We start from the raw sequence: 26095 nt of genomic DNA, 5'->3' as shown, positions 1-26095 counted from the left end.
TTTGGGTGGCTGCATATTTCAGATTTCGAATGCCAAATGCAAGAGAATATTTTCGGCTATTAACCGCATCAAAACAAAAAATAGAAACAGATTTCTAAATGAAAATATAGCATTATTATAACATGCTAAAGAAGGACTTAAAGAGTCGTTTTCAACCTACAAAAAATATGCTCGATTCGATGGATAGTGAAAATTTATAATGGATGTTAAAGACGATGATTTGACTGCAGATTGATACTGATTTTTCAATTATTTTTTTTTATGTTCAACTGTACTATTTCATTTCTTTATTTGATGTTATTTTTATCCGAAAGATTTTAGTTTTTATTTCTATTTATATCCTTTTGTTTTTTACATATATAAATTTATTTGTTTATATTAGCTATTTTGATCCTATTTGTTTTTGTTCGTTTATTTTTCTTTTTTTTTGTCGTTCAAATTTTGAAATAAAATCATGTATTATTTTCGAATCTGAACGCATCTGTACTGTATATCCTATTCATGAAGTAAAATTTAACCATAAGAGACATTAGAATAAAGTGTATTCTGAATAATGTTAAAATCTAATGCAGCGTCATCTGTGAAATTTTGTCAAAAAATATGTAAGTAGATTTTTTTAGTAGATTTCTGAACGGTGTTGGTAGATTTTTAGTAGATTTCTGCGGCAAGTTTAGTATTAGATTCACTATATTTCAATCTGGTCACGCTGACTACAAGTGCGCTTCGGAGCTGTACCGAGGAGCTCCTGACGTTGGCTGGAAAGCACCTTAGGTCTCTGTGTAAGTTTATGAACGCAGCCCAAGAGTTTAACCAAAGTCCAACCATAGACCTATAATATTATTATAGGTCTATGAGCCCAACTTATTATCTTTGCGATCTGTGGTTTAACATCACAATCGACCAGTGGAAGTAGCGAACTTCGCCATTAACTTACCTCTATTTGTGCATCTTTTCTGTTTATGTTTCATTTCAAACTTTTTTAACCATGGAGGTTAAATCGGAAGCGAGCGCTGTTTTCGATGTAAACAACATTTGCAGGGCTTGTTTGAGCGATAAGGGGGAAATGCGATCTGTATTTTTAACAATTGATAATCCAGGTACAGGACGAGCTATGGTTATTGCTGAAATGATGATGGGTTTTTGCTCAGTACAGGTTAATATTGTTTTAAGAAATATTCAGTAGTGAGTACATGTAATTTATATTTTCCACATATGCTTTTGTTATAGATATGTTTGATTTGATACATAGATATTTGATCAATACCCTAAATTAATATTTTTATCAACCAATGTGAGAAAAGAGAAAATAGAAATATTCCTTGTTCACTTTGAAAAAAACAATTGTTCTATTGTTAAGTGAACTACTAAGGTACTCCTACACCTATGTGATTTATGTAACCTGTGAAAGGTTTTTTATATCTAGACTTCTTAACAAGATAAAACAGTTTATGAAGATAATCATGATAATTTTCTTTAATTGATATACAGAATAAAATCTAATATGATTTTAGGTGGAAAATAATGATGGTTTGCCTTCTACAGTTTGTCTGCAATGTTTCCATAATATAAACACTGCATTTTCTTTTAAACAATTATGTGAACAATCTGACACAAATCTACGTCAATATCTTGGCAAACCACTTCAAAAAAATTTAAATAAAGATGAGGATTCTCAAAAGAATGACTTTACTTCAACTCTTTTTTTGGATGGATTTGGAATTTATTCTTCATCTGGAGAAAGTGATGACGATTACAAAGATGACTTTCCGTTATTAGAGCAGCCTCTAACAAACAATCCAAATGATGAGAAAATAATTGCTCAGAAGCAGCTCCTCAAAGCAGCTAAAATGCAGAAGAGTAAAATTTCAAAAAAAATTTTGTCAAGAAATGGAGGAACAAAGGCAGCAGGTGAAAAAAAATATAAAAAATTAACTAAATTTGTTATGTTTCTTTCATTATATTTAAATTTCCATGTGAAAGCAACTGAAATTAATATATATAATGACTGATGACCTATAGTCTAAACATCTATACTATTTCAAAACATGTCACCAAAGGTTCTGTTGACCCTTTGTTTCACAGAAACAAGATGTTTTCTTGAAAATACAAACATTTCGAAGGACTTCAACTATTGAAGATTATGGGTTCACTTTTTATGATGTAATGCCATCCTCTATCATAATGGATATTCAAGAAATGAGTCTGTGTCATAGCAAAAATAAAATTTTTTTTGATCTACATGCAAAAATAACATACTTAATTTTTAAAATTCATTCATCACTTTAGTTACATAATATACAATATTCTTCAATACATCATAAGTATCAAATCAATCAAGCAAAGCTTGTTTTTCATATACTCTGACCAAGCAGATGATGAATACATAAAATTTGCTACATTGAAAAACAAATAATCCAAAAAACTGCATTCGTTATGATATCTAGGTTATAAACAAGAAAAACAAGCTCTCTAGAAGTTGATAGAAAAAAACCCAATTACAATTCAAATGACACAAATTATAAGATCGGAGGCTTTACTCAACCCAACATGCAATCGTTAAAACAAAAATTAGCACATATTCTTGAATTCTGAGTAAAATATATTAGAGTTTTCCACAATATCTTTTGTTCTCTAGATTAAAAGTCAATTTCATCTCAACTGGAAGGAGGCAATATGATTCAAACAACAATCCAAAAAAAACATCAAAATCTAAAGAATAGTAATTGGGTAAATCATATGAAAGCTTGCCCTACACATTTTTCAAATGAATGACATGACAAGCACATCCCAACATTTGAAACAAGTAATCAGAATAAATTTTGTTTTTATATTTAATACTTTACTCAAACAGAACAAAATCAAGAAAATTGACCCTATTGTCCTGATGCACCCATTTTGTATTTGTCGCAGTCATCCTTGCTTCTCAATGTATGAATTCCACTTTGATACTTCCATCAATCCATACATTTTTGCAACCTAATTTTTCTCCAGCAATTATTAATATTTCGAGCTGTTTCTTAGTCACATCTTGCTTGATATAGATTTTATAATTTCTAAAGTATTTCCTGAATGTCTATGAAATTTTCTTGAATCCTTGAATTTCAGAATAACTGGACGGGGATTTTTACTATTTTTATTTCTTATTCTATACTACATTCTTATTGACTTGAACTGATTGTTTATGTTTTGATCATCACACATGTCACACAGTTTTTTTTAGGCTCAGGTTTTTCCAAAAAGGATCCAGTTATCAGTTTTTCAGAAATGTCATCCTTTTTAAAGATATTGAGTTTGTTGACTTCATTTTTTCAATGGACACCTTATGGGTATATACATTTTTTTCATTCTTTGCAGATTTAATTCATTTTGTTTCCATCGTATAATTGTAATCAAGCCAAATATAAGTATCCCATTTAATTATAAACTAATTAACGTTTTAGAAATAAAACATATATAGTCATGTAGATGACACCGGGAGAATTATTTATGCCTTATGACATATATCTGGTTTTCGAAGCATAAGCGAGATACAGGGTGTGCAACGTCATTTCTGACCAATATTCTATTGAGTGGGGTCAGTTATGTATAACCTTTGAAGTTACGATTTTTAGTCATATCAGAGAATTTTTGAGTGCTCCATTCAGAAAAGGTAAAAAAGCTTGAAAAAAAAATTAAAAATGGCGGAAAATCTGCAACGTTTGAATTTTTTTCTCTCGGTGGTCAAATTGAATTTCATTTTCTGAATCACTCAATAGAATATTGGTCAGAAATGACGTTGCACACCTTGTATCTCGCTTATGCTTCAAAAACCAGATATATGTCATAAGGCATAAATGAATCTCCCGGTGTCATATAAACACATATTCATAAAATTAGAATTTGTGTTTCAAACCAACCACACCCCAATTCATGGTCCTTCGAGTCGGATTATATTTTAAATCTAACAAACCAATATTGTGAACGACAAAATCAACGCTTCGGTAGGGTCTCATCTCAAGTGCATTTACGATAAGAAGACGCCATCGCTGTTGCAATTTAGCAGCACAGGAAATCAAAGGTCATTCCTTTCCATTTTATATTACCTATTTCTCAAATAAACCCATAATTTATCCATCATTTATAACGAGTTTAGAGTATTACTGTCTCATTGATATAATAAATTTCCAAATTTCGTTAGTCCATTTAAACTATTACATATAATAAATTCATTCTTCATATTTACTGAATATTTTTCCCTGATAAAATGACTAAAATCGATAATAAGAGGATGCTTACTTCTCGCAGAGCCGGTATAAAAGGTTCGATCACAAGATTTGATAAATATCTGAAGAAAATATCCACTAATCCATTGACTCAAGAATCAACATTTACAATACAATAAAATAATACATATGATTTAGAAACTCGTTTGAATGCTATTATTATATCGCTTTTATCCGAATTAAACTCAATACAAACAGAAATTGAGTGCCTAGAGCCCGTCGATAAGATGTACATGATTTAGAAAGGGATGAATTTGAAACGAAATATTTTTCCGTTGTTTCTCAAGCAAAAATGAAATTATCCAACCCCGTAACATCGACCGTCAGTGGCGTATCAAATCATCCGATGACAAATGTAAAGCTATCTGACATTAAATTGATCGAATTTAACGGTAGTTATTACAAGTGGACTACTCAATTCCAAGAAATTCTTGATCCTCTAATCAATCAAAACAAAATGCTTACCGATATTCAAAGGTTTTTCTACGTATAAGGTTCTCTTAAGGGCGAATCAGCTCAAATAATTGCTTCATTAAATGCAACCGAGGCCAACTATAAAATCGCTTGAGACTTACTTCAGGAAACAAAGCTAGGCTGGATAATATCCGGACCTTTGTCCATTCTTCCACCCGCTTCCAAGAACTCTTCTTTTCTATCTACTTCAAATGATATACAGTTACAAGATTTTTGGCAGATCGAGGAAAACTTTGCAGGTCAAAAATTCATTACCAAGGAAGAAGCTGCGTGTGAATCTCATTTCTCTGAAACATTTTCAAGAGACAATACCGGAAGATTCACAGTTAGTTTACCCTTAAAAGAAAATAACCTCAAATTAGGTGACTCTGAAGAAACAGCCATCAACAGATTTCACGCGATTGAAAGAACACTTAATAAAATCCCTGAACTCAAGTCTCAATATTCTGAATTTATCACTCAATATCAAAATATATGTCATATGACTAAAATTAATCGTAATCATCAAAGTCAATATCCTATTTATTATCTACCACATCACTCAGTAGAAAAACATGATAGCACAACAACGAAGCTAAGAGTAGTTTTTGATGTTTCTACAAGCACTACTTCAGGCATCTCGTTAAATGATGTTCTTAAAGTTGGTTCAACGATTCAAAATGATCTCTTCACAATAATATTGCGTTTTCGACAACACAATTTTGTGTTAATTGGTGACATTACTATGATGTATCGCCAGGTTAATATTAATCCCGAACAGTGTAGTCTCCAACGGATATTGTGGCGGGTTCATCCTAATCAAGAGCTATCACATTTCGATCTAAATACAGTTACCTATGGAACCGCTTCCGCAAGTTTCCTTTCTACCCGTCTCAAATGATTTTTATGTTTATGATCTCCTTACAGGCGCCGAAACAACAGAAAATCTAATAGTGATACGAAAAAATCTAGTTAACATGCTTAAGGGCGCAGGTTTTGAATTGTGAAAGTTCAGTTCCAACGATCCAACTATCCTTGCAGATCTTTGTGGGTTAGATCAGAAGGAAATTCCATCAAACATCTCGTCAACGAATCGAAAAGAACGAAAACTTTGGGAATTTCTTGGAACTCCACATCAGACTGCTTCATCCATAACTCACAATTGTCCCTTGATTATTCAAAACCAGTCACGGAGAGAAACATTTTGTCAACCATTTCCCAAATCTTTGACCCTCTAGGTCTCCTTGATCCTGTCATAGTTCAGGCAAAAATTTTACTCCAGCAGCAATGGCTAGCCAATCTCTATTGGGTTGATCCTATTCCGACTAACCTACACAAGGTTTGAATTCTCTTTTGTAAACAACTGCAAAGAGCCAAAATTTTGGAAATCCCCCGTCATGTCATTCAAGGAGATCCGGTTAGTGTACAAATACACGGATTTTGTGATGCATCTATTCAGGCATATGGTGCATGAATATATTTGAGATCGCAAAATCGCAACGGTGATATACAAACCAGCCTTTTATGCACAAAATCACGCGTTGCTCCTCTCAAGACCATTTCCCTTTCTAGACTAGAATTGTCAGGTGCCTTGCTAGTGTCAAAGCTGGCAAAAAAGGTGATCCAGTCCATGAACCTCAACTTTGAGTCAGTTTACTATTGGACTGACTCAACCATTGTCTCAGCATGCTTGAGTGCCGAACCTCGTACATGGAAAACTTTTGTGATCAATAGAATTTCTGAAATCCAAGGTCTATCTGACACCAACAACTGGAATCATGTACCTTCAAAGGAAAATCCTGCTGATATTATTTCTAGAGGGATCAATCCTACCGATCTTGAAGGTGCTGACTTGTGGTGGCATGCGCCACATTTCCTATCTAAATCTTCAGATAATTGGCCACAAGAACGTCATATTTCAAACTATTCGCTTACAGCTTAAACACTTAACGAATATAATCAAAACCACACTTTCATGCTAATGTCAGGTAACAATTACATTTTCGAGAGATTTTCAAACCATTTTGAGATGACACGTGTTACAACTTATTGTTTGAGATTCGCAAAAAAATCAAGAGGAAAACAAGATACTGAAATAAATTCACTAAAAATAAGTCCTTCTGAGTAGCGAAACACGGAAAATTTGCTGCTTAAACTCGTTCAAGGCTAGTGTTTCACCGTTGATTTGAAAGATTTAACATCTACGAAATCAGTCAAGTTTTCTAGTTGTCTGAAATCTTTAAACTCGGCATAATCCGAATGGGAGGCAGATTAGAACATGCAAACGTTAGTCTCGATACTAAGCATCCTATTCTCATTTCTAAAAACACCCTTTTACAGCGATGCTAGTGCGGCATGTTGTTAACCCTCTGTTCTTCCGCTCAAACCCTATTCATAATCTTTTTTCATTGCAAACACAAAAAATACAGAATGGTGTCGTCTCAGAATTTTACACCAGAGATAATTTAAAGGCGGAACAAAAGTTGTAAACGTTACTATTATATAGCCTCTATAAAATAAAAATAATTCCGAAATCAGAAGAGCTCCAACCAATGTCGCCAATGTTCTTTGTCAAGATCATTGAAATCTTATCTTGTTGAAATAAATATATATTTTTATAAATATTTTTAGCTATTTACTCAGAAAATAATAACATTTAGAGAGTAAATTATAAAACTAAAGAAATTTTTGGTAGGATTGTTCTTAAATTTTTTTTTTAGAAATATGATTTTATGATTCCTACATTTGTGGGAAACGATTTTTCTATACTTCTTATGAAATTCTACTTTTTTTTATTAAATTCTAGTTTTCTAATTAAGTTACTACTTTAATCCTTATTTTAATCCTTGAAATATTTCTGTAAAATATCCGTCCATAATATATGAGTTCACAAAATAATATATTATCTAGTCAATGTCAGACCAAGATATTTAATCAACGAAAAACTATTATTTTCAGTCAGAGTTATTTTAAATATTAGGTACTTCATTGAAAGAAATACGTGAAACATTTATTCCAAAGTCACATATTATTCAAATGAAATTTTGTTCACATTGGCAACGTCTAAATATGCTCGAATGCATCTTACCTGTGGATAAACTGTTCGTGAGGTAACTGTTATCAGTGATATCATCTGTTAACCTCCTTAATACACTCTATAAAACAAATTAGTTTTATAAAATACCAAACTTTCACTTTACCTAACAACATTGTGGAATAAATATTTTATTGGTATAGCTGAACAATGAACACCAGTCATGTGTGGTGATCAAATTGCGCATGCGCATGTTACTGGAATCATAATGAACAGAGTTCAGAATAATATTTTTGTTGATCTATTAAGCCAAAATACACCACCTGTAATTTTCAACTCCGTAATTTTTTTGGAGTATTTAAAACGCTCCTTGGATCCGTAAGAAACATTTTTGGAATTCTTCGATTCGATTTCAGATAACGTCTTCAATGCTATTTGTTTAATATTTCAATTACTTTTAAGCCCATAACGACCATAATCTAACTTCTTAGCGTATTTGTATGTCCATTTTATTTTGGATAATTCACTATCAACCGTATTGGCATGAGAACCAACTTGTGAGCTCCTATCGAATCAAGTGCATTATTTTAAATAAAATTGTGATATATTCAATGTATTTTGAAGGTTATTTCTTTATCTATTTATTATTTTTATCTATTATAGTCAAATAAACTTTATTATTATTATTATCAATGTCACTAATAGAAATTTAACTGCAGGGTTCTTTCAAATCCTTGATGGTGGAATTGATTTCCTCATAACAATAATTTCCTTTGGAGATCTCATAATTCAATGATGGTCTAACAAGCTTAATTTTCTTTAGATTAGCTCAAAACTTTTTTTATTAACTCTTTTCAGTTTTCCTCAAGGAATCGTCCATTTTTCTATTCTTTTATTTTTTCTCACTTTAGGTAATCAAACTATATTACAATACTAAAATCCTTAATTCTATGTATACCGCTTATCACTAATTTACTATTACCTATAATGGTGTTGATTGAACGAGTGATTTAGCTATGTTTGTTGAAAAACTTGAGGAACAATTCATATTATGTGCTCTATAAAGCTTATATTGATGAGTACAACAAGAGTGTTTCATAATATCCGAAAATAAGCCGTTACAGGATAAATACATTTACATCAATAACTTATTGTTGTTTAGATAATAATACATTTATATATTTTCTCATAGCTAAGCTATATAACTATTTCACAGAGATTTATAATTATCATGAGGATGTTACAAAATATCTTCATAAAACTTTTATAAGATCAATATGTCGCTAGTATACATAGCTATAGCATAATTTATATATAAATGATGCTGTATTAACATCTATTATAATAGAATACACGATACGCTCTTTATAATAGTGTTTTAAGACTTTTTGGCTTTTTACGATAATAAAGTACCATTATAGATAGTATAAAACAAATCAGATATATGCAATGCTATTATTAATCTATTATATGTATAATAATTCGATCCCTCAAGAAATTTACAATGTTAGTTGGGGTAATTGTAATTGAAAAAGTAAAATTTCTTGAATACATAGTGTTAATTATTTTTTTTATTTTTAGGAGTAGGAGGAAAAAAAATCAAAAGAATCATCCATCAGTGTAACGCCTGCAAGAAAACATTTATAAACTTGAAATCATTTCGTAAACATCTCCGCACCCATATTGAAGACCGTCCTTTCAAGTGTAAATTATGTCCAAGAGGCTTCACTGAAGAAAATTATTTGAATAATCATATGAGAACCCATATGCCTGATGATCAGAAACCTCACGAGTGTAATGTTTGCAACAAAAGATTTATACATGCTACATTACTGAATAAGCACATGCTTAAACATAATGGAGAAAAACCATTTGTTTGTGAAATCTGCAATAAGGGATGTTACGCTGAAAATAGTCTTTTAAAACATATGAAAATACATGAGAAAAAAGAAGGCGACCCAGCATTGTTAAAACATATTTGTGATTATTGCAAATTAGAATTTCCAGACAATGATTCCTTATCTGTTCATATCAAACAACACACAGGCGATCGACCTTTTGTATGTAATACATGTGGTAAATGCTTTCCCCAGAGATTTAATTTAGAACTGCATCTAAGAACTCATACTGGTAAGTGCACAGTGTACCCATTCTCATTTTTCTCCGATTGTTGAATTTTTCATTTGATTTTAAAATTGTCATTTGTCTATCTACTACTACTTCTATTGAGAAGTAGGGATTCATCAAGCCAAGTTGCTTGATATTTTAACCAACTACTTGACTTGAAAATCAAGCTTAAAACATTACATACTTCAACTTTATTTGATTTGAGATATGTATTACTTGACTTGATATCAAGCTACTGGATATTACTTCTACTTGAGCTTGATACGCACGGCAGATATTTCTGGAAGCTTGTACGCGCTTAGATAAATTAAGGGGGTTTCCCGAGCTCCGAGCTGACTGAAGCGATCGCTAGCAGTGGCGTAACTAGAGTTGATTCATTGGGAGGTGGGGACCCCACTTCGAAAAAGCAAAATCTTCCAATTTTATATATTTTTTTCAATTGTTACTCACAATTTTTTTTTAATTTCTTCTAATCAATGAATCAATGGAGGTTATGTCCTCAATAACCCCCCTCGTTACGCCTATGATCGCAAGTGTGACTTTTTTAGTTGTTTTATCGCAATTAATAGAAATTTTTAGTAGACAGAAATCTGTTGGTAGATTTTGGTAGTTTTAGAAATCTAACATTTTGAGTATCAGCTCTAGCAATGGAGAAACTTGAGCCTAGACTGTTCCCATGAATCAACCTATTGTTCATTGTGGTTCTGTTTGATTCTAGAAGAATCTACGCAAACAAAATATAATCATGAAACTTTTACAGAAAATGTTTACCTATCTTTGCATTCCTAATTAATTCAATTATTTAGATTCATATGACTGTATATATTCAATTGTTGAAGTTTTATCGAAGAAATAATCACAGAAGATGTGAATTTATTGAGAAATAATTTCAAATGTTGTGTTAAAAAAGTATGCAAGGCTCAAATATGTATAAATTGTGATGGTTTATACCACAGTTCGTGCGTTAAAAGGAAAAATTTTAGAGTTATCAATCATAGGTACATCCAATGTTGTGATGAAGTTGCTGATAAGCAGTTAAATATGGAAAAGGGGAAAATCTTGGAATTGAAAATCGAGTATCTCAGTAAGTTACTTTTAGAAGCTACTGATAAAATTGAAATATTGAAAGAACACAACTCAGTTTTGAAAGAAAATAATAGATTGTTACTTCAAAGAATGGAACAAATTGAAAAAAAAGATGATAAAAAAACAAAAACACAATATTCAGACGCAGTTAGAAAGAACATTAGTGACAGCAACATAATGCCAGAAATTGTAGTTCAAATGTCTGAGGACGAGGAAAGTGTCATAGAACTACAACAACAACAACAAAATATTAACCTCAAAGTACCCAAACGACAACATCGTAATTATATGTCGAAATTTCAAACTAGCGGCAATAAAGAACCATCTACCAACAACCGTTACTTGGTAGAAAAAATAAATAAACCAAATAGAGATGAAGAGGGTTTCGAAAAGGTACAACGAAGACGTCCTAAGAGACTCGGAACAACAAGGGTATCTAAAGAAGAGGAGAAAACGGGTTTTGTTGGAGCAGAAAGAAGAGCATGGATATACCTTTACAGAATTAAACGACATGTCACAGCTGAACAAGTGGAACAACATATAAGGAAAAACTCGTCGTTTGCCAATGAGAGTATTAAAGTGAAAGAACTACCAAGTGATCCGAAACAGTTGAAAAGCTTTCTGTTGACTGCACCTCTTGAAAAAAAGGATGAACTTTATGATCCCTCCTTCTGGCCTCAAAACGTAGGAGTAAAAAGATTTAATTATGGACTCTTCCAAAAGTACAAACCAGGTGCAGATTTTTTATAAACAATGGTAATGGGGAAACAGGGACTTCACGACAGGAATTAGGAAAGGATAAAAATGTTTTTGGAATAATCAATCAAAATGTGCAATCATTAGGGAATAGTGTTGACAAGTTAGAACAACTATTGAATGAAAATAAAGAAACTGTGATATTATGTATTACAGAACACTGGAAATCAAGAGAACAAATTGAGCAGATAGGAATCAAAAACTTCAGGCTTATTTCCAGTTTTTGTAGAGAAGAGGGAAAGCACGGAGGTTCAGCGATCTATATAAATAATTCTATAAAAGGAAGAGCATATAAGGAAGCAGATGAATGCGCTGTACTGGGTGAGTTTGAATGTTCTGCTGTTGAATGTTGCATTAATAAAACAAATGTTATTATACTTTGCATTTATAGACCTCCAAGTGGTCATATTGAGGTATTTTTCGATAAACTAGAAAGCATATTAAACAGCAATATAATGACTGGTAAGACTATTTTCATAGCAGGGGATTTCAACATTGAAATGATTAGGGAAAATAATAATAAACACCGTCTTCTAAACCTACTTAATTTTTATTCCATAAGAACAACAGTCATGGAGGATACCAGAGTCACTGATCATTCGAAAAGTTGCTTGGATAACATTTGCACGAACATACAGTATAATCTGAGAGCCAAAATACTTGTAGCTCATATATCTGACCATTATGGGCAGAAATTAGAGTTCACTATAGAAAAATGCAACAAAGTCAAAGCTGAACGCAAAAGATTCTTTTCTGATGAATCTAAAAATAAGTTTATAGAGGAACTTAAATTACAATCCTGGGAGAATGTATTTTCAATTGACAAAAGAGATGTGAATGAACAGTGGCGGATTTTCATCAACAACTATATAAATATTTTCAACCAGTGCTTTCCACTTACCTTGACACGTACAACTAAAAATAAAAAATACAAAAAAAGTAAAGAAATTGAGGAAATCAAACAACATCTGGATATTTTATTATTGCTTTCCACAACTCAACCATCTTATAGAACTCAGTACAATGAAACCAAAAAATATTATGATCAAATTTTAAAAAAAGAAAAACAAAAAATGCTTCAAGATCGTGTCAAAAAATCTGATTGCAAAATGAAATCTATGTGGACAATATGCAGAGAACTGACAGGAAAGAACAATCAGGTGGATCACAGGGTATTCAGGCATAGGATGTCATTGCCAAACGATTTCAATGAACATTTAATTGAGGTAGTCAGAAATTTAGTGGACAAGCAACATGAGCCTTTTGAGTGTAACATAGCGGAGAATAACCAGTCACTGTTTTTAAGACCAGTAAATGTAGAAGAACTAATACAGCTATCCCTAAACCTGAAGAATAAATATTCCAGTGGATATGACGATATTCCAACATGTATTGTCAAAATTACAGTGAAACATGTTGCATCAATATTGTGCTATATCATAAATAACTCCATGAAATTTTCTGTTTTCCCAGATATGCTGAAGTTCGCTATTATAAAACCGCTCTATAAAAAGGGAGACCCAGAGAATCTTGATAATTACAGGCCCATAAGTCTGCTCCCCGCTTTCTCAAAGGTGTTTGAATTAGTCATGTGTTCAAAACTGGTGAGTTTTTTTGCTGGGTGTGGACTGCTGTCAAACTCTCAGCATGGATACTTGAAGGGAAGATCGACAGGCACAGCTATCTATCAGTTTGTTAATATGATCTTACAAGAACTCGAGAATAAAAATTTAGCAATAGGACTCTTTTTAGATCTGAGTAAGGCATATGACTGTGTAAATCTGGAATATTTGTTGATGAAGCTTGAAAGATACGGTATAAGAGGTGGAGCACATCAATGGATCCAATCATATCTTGTTGATAGAAGGCAGCAAGTGGTTATCAATAACAACAAGTCAGGTACAGTAGCCAAAAATAGAGGTCTAGCTCAAGGAAGTATGGTAGGTCCAATCCTGTTCATAATTTACATTAATGATCTGACTATGGATGGACTGGTGGAATATGTAGATGACACGAACCTGTTGGTATCCGGAAAGAATTTCCCAGAGGTTAAAGAAAGAGCTAAGACCACTCTTTCAGAAGTTGCTCAATGGTTTGACAGGAATGAATTGTGAATAAATGATACAAAGACTAACTATGTAACATTTCGTACAAAAAATTCGCAAGTGTGTGCGGAAGACAGTATTTGTATAGAAAATCTTGAGGTGAAGCCTGTCGGAGGCACAAAATTCCTTGGGATATATATAGACGAGTTTCTGGACTGGGGTACACATTTGGTCAACACTGGATTGAAACTGAGTAGCATCGGATATGGTATTAGAGTAGTGGCTAGGTATATGGACAAGGAAACTTCGAAAATACTCTATCAAGCCAATTTTGAGTCAGTTCTTAGATATGGAATCATTTTCTGGGGATGTAACTCCAACATACAAGCATTATTCGTTGTACAGAAGAGAACTATAAGATCTATAAATAGTATGAAGTTTAGAGATTCATGCCGAGGTGTTTTCAAGGATATGGGTATAATGACAGTTTATGCTCTGTATATATATGAGTGTTTGGTTTTCCTTTTCAAGCATAAAGATAAATTCGAGAGTGAATATACTCATCATTATAAGACGAGAACTTTAGATCTGAACTGTCCCATACATAGACTAACATTGACAGAGAAAGGACCCTATTATATGTGCATAAGACTTTATAATAAGTTACCTAATTGCTGTAGAATGTTAACCTTTCCAAAGTTTAAAAATGTCATAAAGAAAATGTTAATTGTTTTAGAACCTTACTCAGTTGGGGATTATTTGAATTGTGATAATCTGATGAATTATATTTGAGTTATATGTATTTCTGTGCTGACGTCATTTCTTTTCACTCGTATACATGTACATAGAGATGTTTTGAAATAAAGGAGTTTATTATTATTATTATTATTATTAAAAGTATAAAAAAAAAACATCAAAAATATTTATAATCACATCAATCGAATTTGGTCATTTGAAAAGAGGAGATTTTTCAGATCAAGAGATGTCATTTTTGATGAGTGTAATCCTTACAGATTATGAATGGGACAGAGAAAGAGAATCTTTCTTCATTTCCACAAGAAAATGTTATTGAATTCATAAAAAATAAGGATTCACTGAAAAATGATGAATTTGAAGATCGATCCGAAGAAAAAATGATAGAAGATATCCATGTAAACCCAGAAATGAGAAACACACAGAGAGAAGCTATAGAAGCAAAGCAAAATGTTGTAGAAGATGAACATATAACGAAAGAAATTTTCTTTGATGGGATTAGAGAAGACGACATCGAATTAAGGAGACAGCTGAGAAATAGAAGAGATAAGAAGCTGCCTAAACATTTTGAGAATTATGTCATGGCAGTTGCAGCAGAAGTCAATGAGTCTAAAGAACTATTATCCTACAAAGAGGCAATATCTTGCAATGAAAAAGAAAACTGGATTTTAGAGAGAGATAAAATTACTGCAAGAAAATTGTACCTGGGTAATGAAAAATTTATCAGCAGGAGACAAGGCAATACCTTGTAAGTGGATATTCAAGTTCAAGACAAATCCAGATGAATCCATTGACAAGTACAAAACACGTTTAGTAATCAAGGGTTTTCCTTATAGAGAAGCAGTCGGTGCTTTAATGTACCATGTACCTGATGACTTGACAATATAATTGAAGTGAAGATGGTGTCATCAGAATACCAGCTTGCAGATATGACGAAATCTTTGTTCAAACCCAGACTACAAATGTTAAAAAAATGCAATGGGGTAGACCACAATGGTTCAATGAGGGAAGGTATTGAAGCCTGAAGTTTTAGAGCATTGAATATTTGTATGTCAACATAGAACTTGTTGATTAGTTTTCTTATCATAGAAGTTTTAAGGAAAAAAGAGAGTTGAGTTATATTGATTGAATAAATTAGTCGCAAAAACAAATTTCTATGTTTATTATTTTAATGTAGAAAATATCTGTTTATTATACTTAACTCAACTTACTTAACATTACTTGAACAAGACTCGTGTCAAACGCAACAAGTATTGGCAGGATCATTGGGAGTGACGCAATAAGCCATTTCAAAACGCCCGAAAGTCATGGAAATTAATCAGAAACAAGAAAATTTGGTCCCGTACGAGTTGAAGCCGAGAGATTTTTAACGGCATTTGTTTGCTGCTTGTAAGGCGAAGACGGAAGGGTTTTCTGCATCGCATTGTGACTGGAGACGAAAAATGTGTTCATTACGATAATCCCAAGCGTAGAAAATCATGAAGATATCCCGACCATGCTTCCACGTCGACGTCCAAACCGAATATTCACGGTTCCAAGGTTATGCTCAGTATTTGGTGGGACCAGCTCGGCGTAGCGTATTATGAGTGGTTGAAACCGACTGAAACAATCACAGGCGATCGTTATCGAACGCAATTAATGCATTTGAGCCGCAACAAACGGTCGTAATACAACGAGAGACATGATGAACTGATTTTACAGCATGACAATGCTCGACCCCTTGTTGCAAAAGTGGTCAAGATAAACTTGGAAACGTTTAAATGGGAAGATCCACCTCACCCACCGTATTCTCCAGACGTTGCTCCCTTGGACTATCACTTGTTTCGATCAATGGCATACGGCCTGGCTGACCAGCACTCCGGTCTTATGAAGACGTAAAAAATTGGATCGAATTGTGGATCGCTTCAAATGATGATCAGTTTTTTCATCGCGGAATTCGTACACTGCCTGAAAGATGGGAGAAAGTAGTGGCCAGCGGTGGACAATACTTAGAATAATGAATGTAAAACCAAATTTTACAATAAAGCTTCGAATTTCGGAAAGCAACGGCGGAAGCAAAGTTGTACGCCTGTGTATTATAATATATTTATTTACTTATCAGGGTTTTAAACATTCAGGTGGAAATTAATATAAAAATTGAATAATATATCGATTGTTTAATATGAAAAAAAAGGAAGACAGTTGGCAACTACAACACAAAATCTAATTTAGTCTTTGAACCCTTTGAAAACTTTGTAATCACAGCGTCCTCGTCAACAGCAATGTCCCTGTGAATGTTCAAGAGGATTAAACCAAATCCGATGCAAATTTCGGAAAAGCCAAATAGAAAAAAATCCCAGAAAAATTTGCCCGAACAACAAAAAAGGGTTATAAAATCATCAAACATTCAAACGAACCGGGTCGTGACGAGTGCCGACAGTAACAGTTACAGCCGACAGCCGTAATAACTTCTGCAATTTCAGTTTTGAAACAAGAAAAATATTATGCCTGTTCTATTTCCTATTCAAATATCGGAAAAAACTTCAGACAGAAAAAATTCCAGAAAAGTTTGCCCTTTCTGGTCTAACAATAACAGCAACAAGGGTAATAAATCATAAAACATTCAAACGTGCCGACAGTAACAGCTGAAATTACATCTGCAATTTCAGTTGAAACACTTTCTTTATGCCCGCCACTCACGAAGCGTTTTTTCGAGCGTTTGGTAGCAAGCGTCGAAGAGATTCCAGTCAGACAGCTCGTGACACGGCCGTACGACTGTAAATCAGAGTATGAACTTGACTGCCCGACTGGAATCTCTTCGACGCTTGCTACCAAACGCTCGAAAAAACGCTTCGTGAGTGGCGGGCATTAGGGATGAGGATTGTAAACCTATCGCTACGAGCTATTCACTCATTTTTATGATACCCTTATTTGTATTCTTATCTATTTTGAAGATGGGAACTCGTTCAGATATTAATTCTTCGAAATAATTTGTTCATATTTATGCCGTTACACGTTTGTGTACCAATTGTGTAATTATTGTACACTTCGACGGAAAAGATGTGAATTTTGTAATTCACAACTAATATTGTTATTAATTCCAATTCGTACCTTGTCTGCTTGATAGTGGTAGGTGGGTTTATTTTGGGAGGGGTCATGACCCCCCTGAGCCCCCCTCCTGGGACCGCGCTTGATTTTATTCCACGTAAATGATACACGGAATATTGGTAATCCATATCTATTACAAGTACCGAAATGAGGAATGTTTAATTGAGGCTATGTTTTGCACAAAGAAGGTAGTAAATCAATCAATTACTCGAAAACCGCTCGAGATAGGAACAAGGAAGTTAAGACATAAATAATCAAGAGGTTACGGCAAACCGAAAAAAGTAATAATATACAGGGTGTTCTAATTGAAATATCGAAGTTGTTAGTACTTTTTGATATAAGCGGCAACACACAGCAGCGCTGAAAATATTTTAGATAGATAGAGCAGTGGTGTCTAACCAACAAACCAAATTTCCAATAAAATCGTACTCCGTAAAAGTCCCCCATCCCATCCCTTCCCAAGTGGCCCATCCTGTATATAGAGTTTAGTTCAGGCTATAAATGCCATGAGTTATAATTTTTTATTTCTATTTAGGCGAACGTCCATTCCAATGTGAAGTATGTAAAAATGGATATGTATCAAAAGCAAGTTTGAAGATACACATGAGAACACACACAAATGAAAGGCCTTTTGTTTGTGACTTTTGTGGAAAGGCTTTCCGTCAATCTGGTGATCTCACTAGTCATAAAAGGTTGCATGGTACTGAAAAACCCATAGAGTGTAGTGTTTGCCAGAAAAGGTAAATATCCTTTATATTCTTGATATAAACGGTTTTCCAATAAGATGTTTCATTTCGATGTTAAATGAAACGAGTATATTTTAAGAAAAATGAATAGATGTTCATTTCATTGTAAAGAGGAAGAAATGCCAATATGCCATTAACGATGGAAAAGGATATCGGCCAAATGACCGTCATGGCTACAGTAGCAGCAGCATATCCTTTCAATGAAATTTTCCATGAGTAATTTGCACATTAGCGGCTGTATGTCTTTGATAACTTCACGAATTCAATTTTTAAGGTCTTGAATCGATCGAGGTCCTTTGGCATAAACCTTAACTTTCTTATGGGTCCAAAGAAAAAATTCTAAACTTTTAAACCACAAGATCTAGGTGGCCAATTGTGATCACCTCTTCGAGATATAACACGACCAAGAAACTTTTCTTGCATAATTGTGATTGTTTCGTTGCTTGTGGGGTATGTAGCGCAGTCTTGTTGGAATTAAACGCAGTCTACATCATTATCTTTCAATTCCTACCATAAGAAATTATTGATAATATCTCGGTAGCGCAATCCAATCATCGTAACAGCTTCACTTTTGACTATTGTCGGCCGAGAAGGTGCTTCACGACGACCCAAGAGTGTTTTAGTTTCGCCAACTGTGTTTGCAAAATTTCCACCATTTTTGTAGTAAATTTCAACAATTTCCATGCACTGTTGAAGTATATATACTTCAATTTTTAGTGATGGCATAGTTTTAACTTGTCGAATGTCACAAGATGACAGATTCATAAGTTACAGCTGCCCAGATAGCGGGCTATTCAAAATGAAACCTTCTTTTGGAAAACTCTTTATGCGATCCAATTTAATCTTTTTTTTTAGATTTATATTATTTAATATTCTACTTGTTTCTTCAAGGTTCACAACAGTGATGAAATTGAAATATCATATGAGAAATCACACAGGAGAACGGCCTTATGTATGTACTGTTTGTGGACGCGGTTTTACAGTAAATACAATTTTGTTGCGTCATATGAGGGTACACTCAGGGGAAAGACCTTATGTTTGTGTCACATGTGGTAAAGCATTCTCCCAATCGAGCACTCTAAATACTCATATGAAGGCAAGTACTTAGAAAATAATATACTACTACTTACTAGACAAAAACTGAGAATTATTGTAGGTATTCTGTTTGGATTTTCTGAGGTTTTAGTGATACGATCAATAATCACCCTAACGAAGCTTGAAATTGTTATTGTTGTTGATAAAATTGGTGGATTTGTCGGAAAGCATCGCTTTATCGGTTTTTCAAAAATTTTATCTGTTTCAAAGATATGTATTTGAGTTTTTCGAATTGATTTTTTGATGGGACACCTTATACAGGGTGAGTCGTTGACTTGTACATATATATATTTCATCCGAAGATTCCTGAGGTCAAAAGAAACACTTTTTTCCTTCACCATTTTTTTCCGATTCGGCTCAGTTAAAAAGATGCAGGCAGTTGAAAACCCACAAAAAATGTTATTTTCGGGTATATCTCGTAAATGATTCTATTGAAGGAAATTATTTTCAGAATATAGCTTTTCCTTGATGTTATGAATCTTTTCCAAATACAAAATTCCATTCACATCTTTCAATTTCTTTATTATGACCATTACATTTCATAGAAAACGCAGAAATTCGAAGAACCCCTCTCTTAGATGTAAGTTGAATTTCATTAATGAATATTTTCCTATTTTGAAAAATGAAAGTATTTCTCATATTTTCTCATATAAAGCACGGTTATCTAGTTATTTGATTTTAAAAAGAATTATCTGTGAAATTCAACAAATTAGGTACTTAGGCTGAATGCAACTCTGTTCTCTGTTGAGAAAAAACCACAGAAATGAATACTTGCTATGATCTACAATTTTAGAATTGAAGTACTAGCCAACTTAGTTTGAAAATGAAGTTATTCGAATAAGCTCACCTCAACTCCTCAATTTGATCACAAATTACTGAGGTTTGGCACAGCTCTGATAAGATGAAGGTACTTCAAAAATCAACATTCTGTTTTGAAGAATCCAGATCACTATATAAGCCCATGTTTAAAAAAGTTTTTACAAAATAGTTGCATTGTAAATTGGTAAAAATCAAGATCTGAAAATCCCACTGAAGACTGCTGCTATCATGCATTGCTGTATTCTTCTTCAGGCTTACAATGAAACACTAAGGTAGGTTCGGGTATTAAGGCCTGTCGGTTAATAAGGCCTAAGTCTCAGAAATTCAATTTAAAATGGTCGCTGGTGTTCAAAGTCATAGCCATAGGTAGCAAACATTCATAGATGACTCCTCAAATCAATTGTGACGGATCAGATCTCTTTTTTTCCTTCGGAGTGTTCGGAGTGGTAGTATTCATTTTGAGGGGACGTCGCGTGGCTTAAATAATAATAAATTAACAGAAAAAAATTTTACATTCAAATGCAAATTTTTATATCAATGGAAGTAATTCGCATTTTTGGTTTAATTCAATAGGAACTCAAAATTTCGAACGAAAATCTTTACCTCTAAACTCTAGTCAGATTATGGATTATGCCAATTGAGAACATGTATTTCTTGGATGGTACTGTATTTGTATAATATTTTTACTAAATTATGTCTCATATGAACCTTTCAAATTTGTATTCGTGTTTTGAAAGAATACCTGTTTTTCGAATACTGCCTCTTTATTCATCAAAAATTTTTCTTTTTATATTTTACATTAAAAGAGTAAAATGAATCATAGTGTAAATTTAGCTGTTTTCCACGAAATATTTTTTTTTAGGTACATGCTCCCTCACAATCTTCGAAATATCAAGAAACGTTGGACCAAAGGATGCCCAAATTTAATGAAAATAATGATCAAAAATTTCAACAACCGCAAATCCAACAATTGCCGCAGCCTCAGCAGACAATGCCAACAGATCACAATCGTTTGATGCAACATGATGGAACATGTAGAAGAATCATGCAACAAGAAGTTCCAAGAATGATGGCAGCTGATAACTCTAGGATGATTCCAGATGGCAGCCATATTCTGACTGATACTAGAGGACTTCTACCAGATAATTCCTCAATATTAACAAATGATGGAAGAAGAATACTCATTAATGTATGTGACCAAAATAGACTGTTAGTGAATGACAATACACGCCTTATGGCAAATGATACTAGGCTGTTATCAAGTGTTAACATTGCTGATAATGGTAATAGATTGCTTGGAAATGATGGCAGACTGATGAATGCCGATAATTCAAGAAATATGGCATTAGATAATTCTAGAATTTTACAAGATAAATATTTAACCACTTATGACCCTTATCATAGGGGTCATTTGTGAATTATATTTATTTTATGCATTTTTTTTTTTGGAGCTAGTATAAAACTATGAAATCTGCTTGAATCACTGTAGATTTTGAAATTTTCTGTATTTTTTCATAATATTTTTTTTATTTCAAAGTACATAGCCTATTTCAACTTAAAGTAATGATAAGCAAAAAATTATCATACATTGTAAGGTAAAGTAGCTCTCTATTTTCATTCAATTGATTGTGAGCTTCTGCCTTGACTTTGTTCGAAACTACAGTGGACTCTCATTAACTCGAAATTCTGGATAACTCGAATTATTTTCAATCCCCTTGGAAAAACCTGTTTGAGCCGAAAAAATTTCCATGCATAACTCGAAGTCCGTACTTAACCCCGCCGCACAAGTCGAAAGGTGTCGAAGAATCGAACGTATTTAATGATGCAAAAATTGCATTGTGAGGTTTTATAGAATTTTGTTTTATTTGTTGCTTAGTTATGTAAAGGTTGTTGAAAATACATTTTTTGTTTAATGTTTTTTATCCCGACTTTTATAAGCCTCTGAGAGACCTCTCGGTAGATTGGAATTTCTGAAAAAACTTATTTAGAATTTTCACTCTCAATTTCTGAAATAAGCTCTCAAAAAATTTGAATAAAATGCTCCTGCGCAATAATTGCAATAATTTGTCAGGATGAAAAAAATTTTACAAAAAAAGAAACGAACAATTACACTATGAATTAATTAACTCTTTTGACGTTTTAGAGTCTAAATAAGACTCCTTCATCAGATAAACTCTGAAAATATTCAGAATATGTCAATTGACTTTTGTCAACACAAAGACACGTTGATCTATTTCATTGTGAAATTTTCTATTGTCAATTCATTATTCAGTAAATTCATCAAATATGTACGATCTACTCTTATTATAGGGAATAAATATCACAAATCTTTACCTCTATATCGCGAATTACCATTTGGTTTACCTCTCGGTTTATCCCTGTAAGTCGAATTTATCAAGAATGACCTGTATAACTCGAACTACGTCTATGCCGAACTATTCGTAACTCGACGAAAAATCTTGGTCCCATGGTGTTTCGAGTTAACGAGAGTCCACTGTATTTATTTCAATAGTGAACATTTTTTTGCTTTCATATATATTCAAATAAACAAAGCCCAAGCTGGATCTCTGCATGATGTGAACAGACTTGATTCCTAGACAGATTAATGACGATTACCTCACACTTCCAGTCATTATGCATACACAAACTTTCTTGTTCTTGTTTTGACCTTTTCAGGTCTATTTATAGCAAATTAGATTTGGAATGGAGACACAAATCTGGGAACAGGATCTGTAATTGTTATACATTATTCTGTTCTTTGGAGTTACTTAGATCGACTATTCTTCCTTTTTCACCAGTAAAGCTATTCTCAATAGTTGGAAATAAGAATTGAAACAAAAAAACGAAGGTATTCCATAATGAATGAAACAAGGAAAGGTGTGAAATAAAAGAAATGACATTAGATTTTAAAGTCGTAGTATTATTTCTAGAATTGTTTATATTTGCTCTTTGTGTGGTAACTTTGAGAGCTTTATTCATTAACTGATTTGCAAATTAGACTGAGAAAAATATTCACATATATAAATTGTATACAGGGTAGTAATACAAAAAACTTAATGGAAATATTCGTATAAGATAGCACTGTAGAGAATGCAGGAAATCTTATAATATGCAATTCTGCCTTACTCAGATTTTCGAGGTTACTCACTAATATGGGTGTGTTCAGATAAGCTACGGTTTATTCATACAGTCCCTCTAACTACCCCTCGTAGGGAGTTGGACCAAATCCCTCTTCTTTATATCATGGATGAGAAGACAACAGAATTCGATGAAATTTCACTGTATTGGGTGTCCCAAATTCATTGTCTAGTGAGGGGATCTCAGAATTCCCTTGAACTAGAAAAAAAAATGAATGACACATTTTGGGGCTTGATGTTTGAGAGAATTTATTTGGAGAAAACCGCAACCTCATAATGTCCAGTTTTCAAGATATAAGAGAAAATTGGAAAATGGCGTGAAATGAAAAGTTCTCATAACTTCTTTATTATTGGTGCTATCAACATGAAACAAAAACACCTTAGAGGCACTTTTCTTAGTAGAACTCATTGGTGTAATCATTTGTTTTTTAATGCATTTAGTTTTGAAGATATAATACAAACTTTTGTTTTTTATGTGAACCATATAAATTTATATAACAAATGAAATCGCTTAATTTTTCCCTTTTAAAAAATAAACAGGGTATTTCATTGGTAAATGTACATACGTTTACCTGAGGTAGAGCTACCTTAGGCGAGGCCAAAAAACCTATATATGATAGGTTTAATCTTCCCCATAGCCGAAATGCAGGGTGGTTTATGAATTCACCAATATTTTCAATTCCTCATAACTTTTGAACCACATTTGAGTGACATTTGAAACGCACAATTCATTCCATTGATTAATCTTTAAAATAATTAAAAAAATCAGGTCCGTATTAGAAAAATATGGGACTTTTCACAAGCTGAGTTTCAACACCCTGTATAGTGGAATATTGCCATGCGTTTCTGGAAAAAACTTGAGAAAATTTGTCAGAATAACAAAATACAAATATCCAATCAGCGAAACAAGAGATTTTTCCAATTTAATCTCAATGTACGATTTTTCTGAGAATTTAGTGAAATTCCAGTATTGAACTAAATTTTTGGCCGAAATTTTCGATGAGTTGAATGACTTGCGGAACATCAAAATTTACTGATCCCCATGGAAAAAACATTGAATCCTGTATCTCCAAAACTAACCGTATTAGCATACAAAAAAGCTACTTTTTTGAAAGGCCTGGATGACCTGCAATCACCACTAGGCTATTGCCAGTCACTCATATTACACCCTATACAATTAAAAAAAACTTTATATAAATGTTTTCTTTTATGTTCAATAAACATTTTATCGTTGAAAATGTGACCAGAGTGTAGTTCATTGAGTATTTTATTGAGATCAACTAAGTAAGCCTCTCTAAGGCTATTCACATTCTCATTTTTGCTCCAGTTCAAAAAATTAGCATATTGCTTCTCGTACCTTGTTTTAGATTTTTCAGGCAAATGATTCCTTTCTAAAGCTGTTCACATTCTTATCTTTGCTCCAGTCCAAAAAAATTGCATATTGCTTCTTGTACCTATCTTTAGATTTTTCAGGCAATAGATTCATAGTTGCTATATTAGCTGTTTCCAGAATACTCGTATCTTCTGAAAGCTTCTCATTAGATGAATAAATTTTTAATTTTGTTTTTATGAATGATATTCGAAAAACAAATATTGATTTGTTTTTAAGTTTAAGGATGAACAAGAGAACAGAGATTTCATGTTGAAGGTATTTTTATTAACACGTTTAACAAATATTTACTTTCCCGCATTAGTGCGGGAAAGTAGTTATTTAGGACCGGTTGTAGAAAAAATCTCTTCAACAGATGTAAAATTTTTTAATATTACGAAATTTTTTCGGGCTTCCTCCTTATCACCATTTGCTCAAATGGGGTGAAAAGCTCCTTAATATTGCGTTATTGTCATTTTTCTGTGAAATGAATTGGCTTGAGATTTTTATAAGTGTATATTTACTTTTAACTAAATGAACATCATTTTCAGTGTACCACATTATGAATTGTCATAAATAAATTGGAATAACACTTGAGGCTTATTTATTAATTAGTGGTAATAGAAAAAACATCTGATACAGATAGTCCAACTGTTTTTCTACCATGGTAAAGAAATTTTTGGGCAAACATTTTTTTTATCATTTTACTTCCTTGGTAAGGATGCTCGATCTTGTATCCTATACTTATCTTGAAAAGTGAAGAGCTGTTAACCAAAGTGAGTTATCTAAAAATTGTTATTTTCTGTCATCTTGAATTATAAGCCAAGAAAGCCGTGATTCGTGAAGTGGTTACTTATAAAAAAAAGTTATTATAGTGTTAAGGAATTTTTAGATGATGAATTTCTTTAAAATAATGGAAATGATTATTTTTGATAAGATAATTATTACATTGTGTCGGAAACTTCAAATTCTAAAATATAGGAATATTAACAAACTTCAACATAGAAATCAAAAACATATATACATATAAAAAATTATATTACTGTACAGGACTGCAAAAAAAAAATCTTGCACAGTATAAAAACTTATCTGCATCAAAAATGCTTTAAGCCGCGTCTTAAACATCTTAAAGCCGTGAAAATACGTGGTCCTAGATATAGTTATGTGCACTCTGAGCAATCCTGTATTTTGCAACCTGCGTGTAAATCAATCATATTCGGCGTGTATTCATGTTATGAATCTCTTCATTACGTTCGAAAGAGCTTATGTTGCAATAAATATAACACGAAATTCCAAAAATATATAAACTGGCAAGCGTCAAAATAT

General features: G+C 32.8%; 1 protein-coding gene across 1 annotated transcript; it reads left to right on the top strand.

The window, feature by feature from the left end:
- The first annotated feature begins 872 nt into the window (after positions 1 to 872).
- Positions 873 to 25366, top strand: LOC123677615 (zinc finger protein 2 homolog). Its single transcript, XM_045614252.1, has 6 exons — positions 873 to 1153; positions 1512 to 1908; positions 9331 to 9879; positions 18139 to 18343; positions 19241 to 19445; positions 21126 to 25366. The coding sequence occupies exons 1-6, from the start codon at positions 986 to 988 to the stop codon at positions 21678 to 21680; spliced, it is 2079 nt and encodes a 692-aa protein (XP_045470208.1). The 5' UTR covers positions 873 to 985; the 3' UTR covers positions 21681 to 25366.
- Positions 25367 to 26095: the final 729 nt, after the last annotated feature.

This window comes from Harmonia axyridis, chromosome 4 (assembly GCF_914767665.1).
Source record: "Harmonia axyridis chromosome 4, icHarAxyr1.1, whole genome shotgun sequence".
NCBI lineage: Eukaryota > Metazoa > Arthropoda > Insecta > Coleoptera > Coccinellidae > Harmonia > Harmonia axyridis.
Note: the sequence above shows the minus strand (reverse complement) of the source record. Positions and strands in the feature narration are given on the sequence as shown.

What these genes read in the sequence shown, in the direction of transcription:
- LOC123677615 (XM_045614252.1), top strand. Translation starts at nt 986, where the DNA reads ATGGAGGTTAAATCGGAAGCGAGCGCTGTTTTCGATGTAAACAACATT. An exon ending in GCATCTAAGAACTCATACTG is followed by an intron (nt 9,880 to 18,138) that starts GTAAGTGCACAG and finishes ATTTCTATTTAG; the next exon opens with GCGAACGTCCATTCCAATGT. An exon ending in CTCTAAATACTCATATGAAG is followed by an intron (nt 19,446 to 21,125) that starts GCAAGTACTTAG and finishes ATTTTTTTTTAG; the next exon opens with GTACATGCTCCCTCACAATC.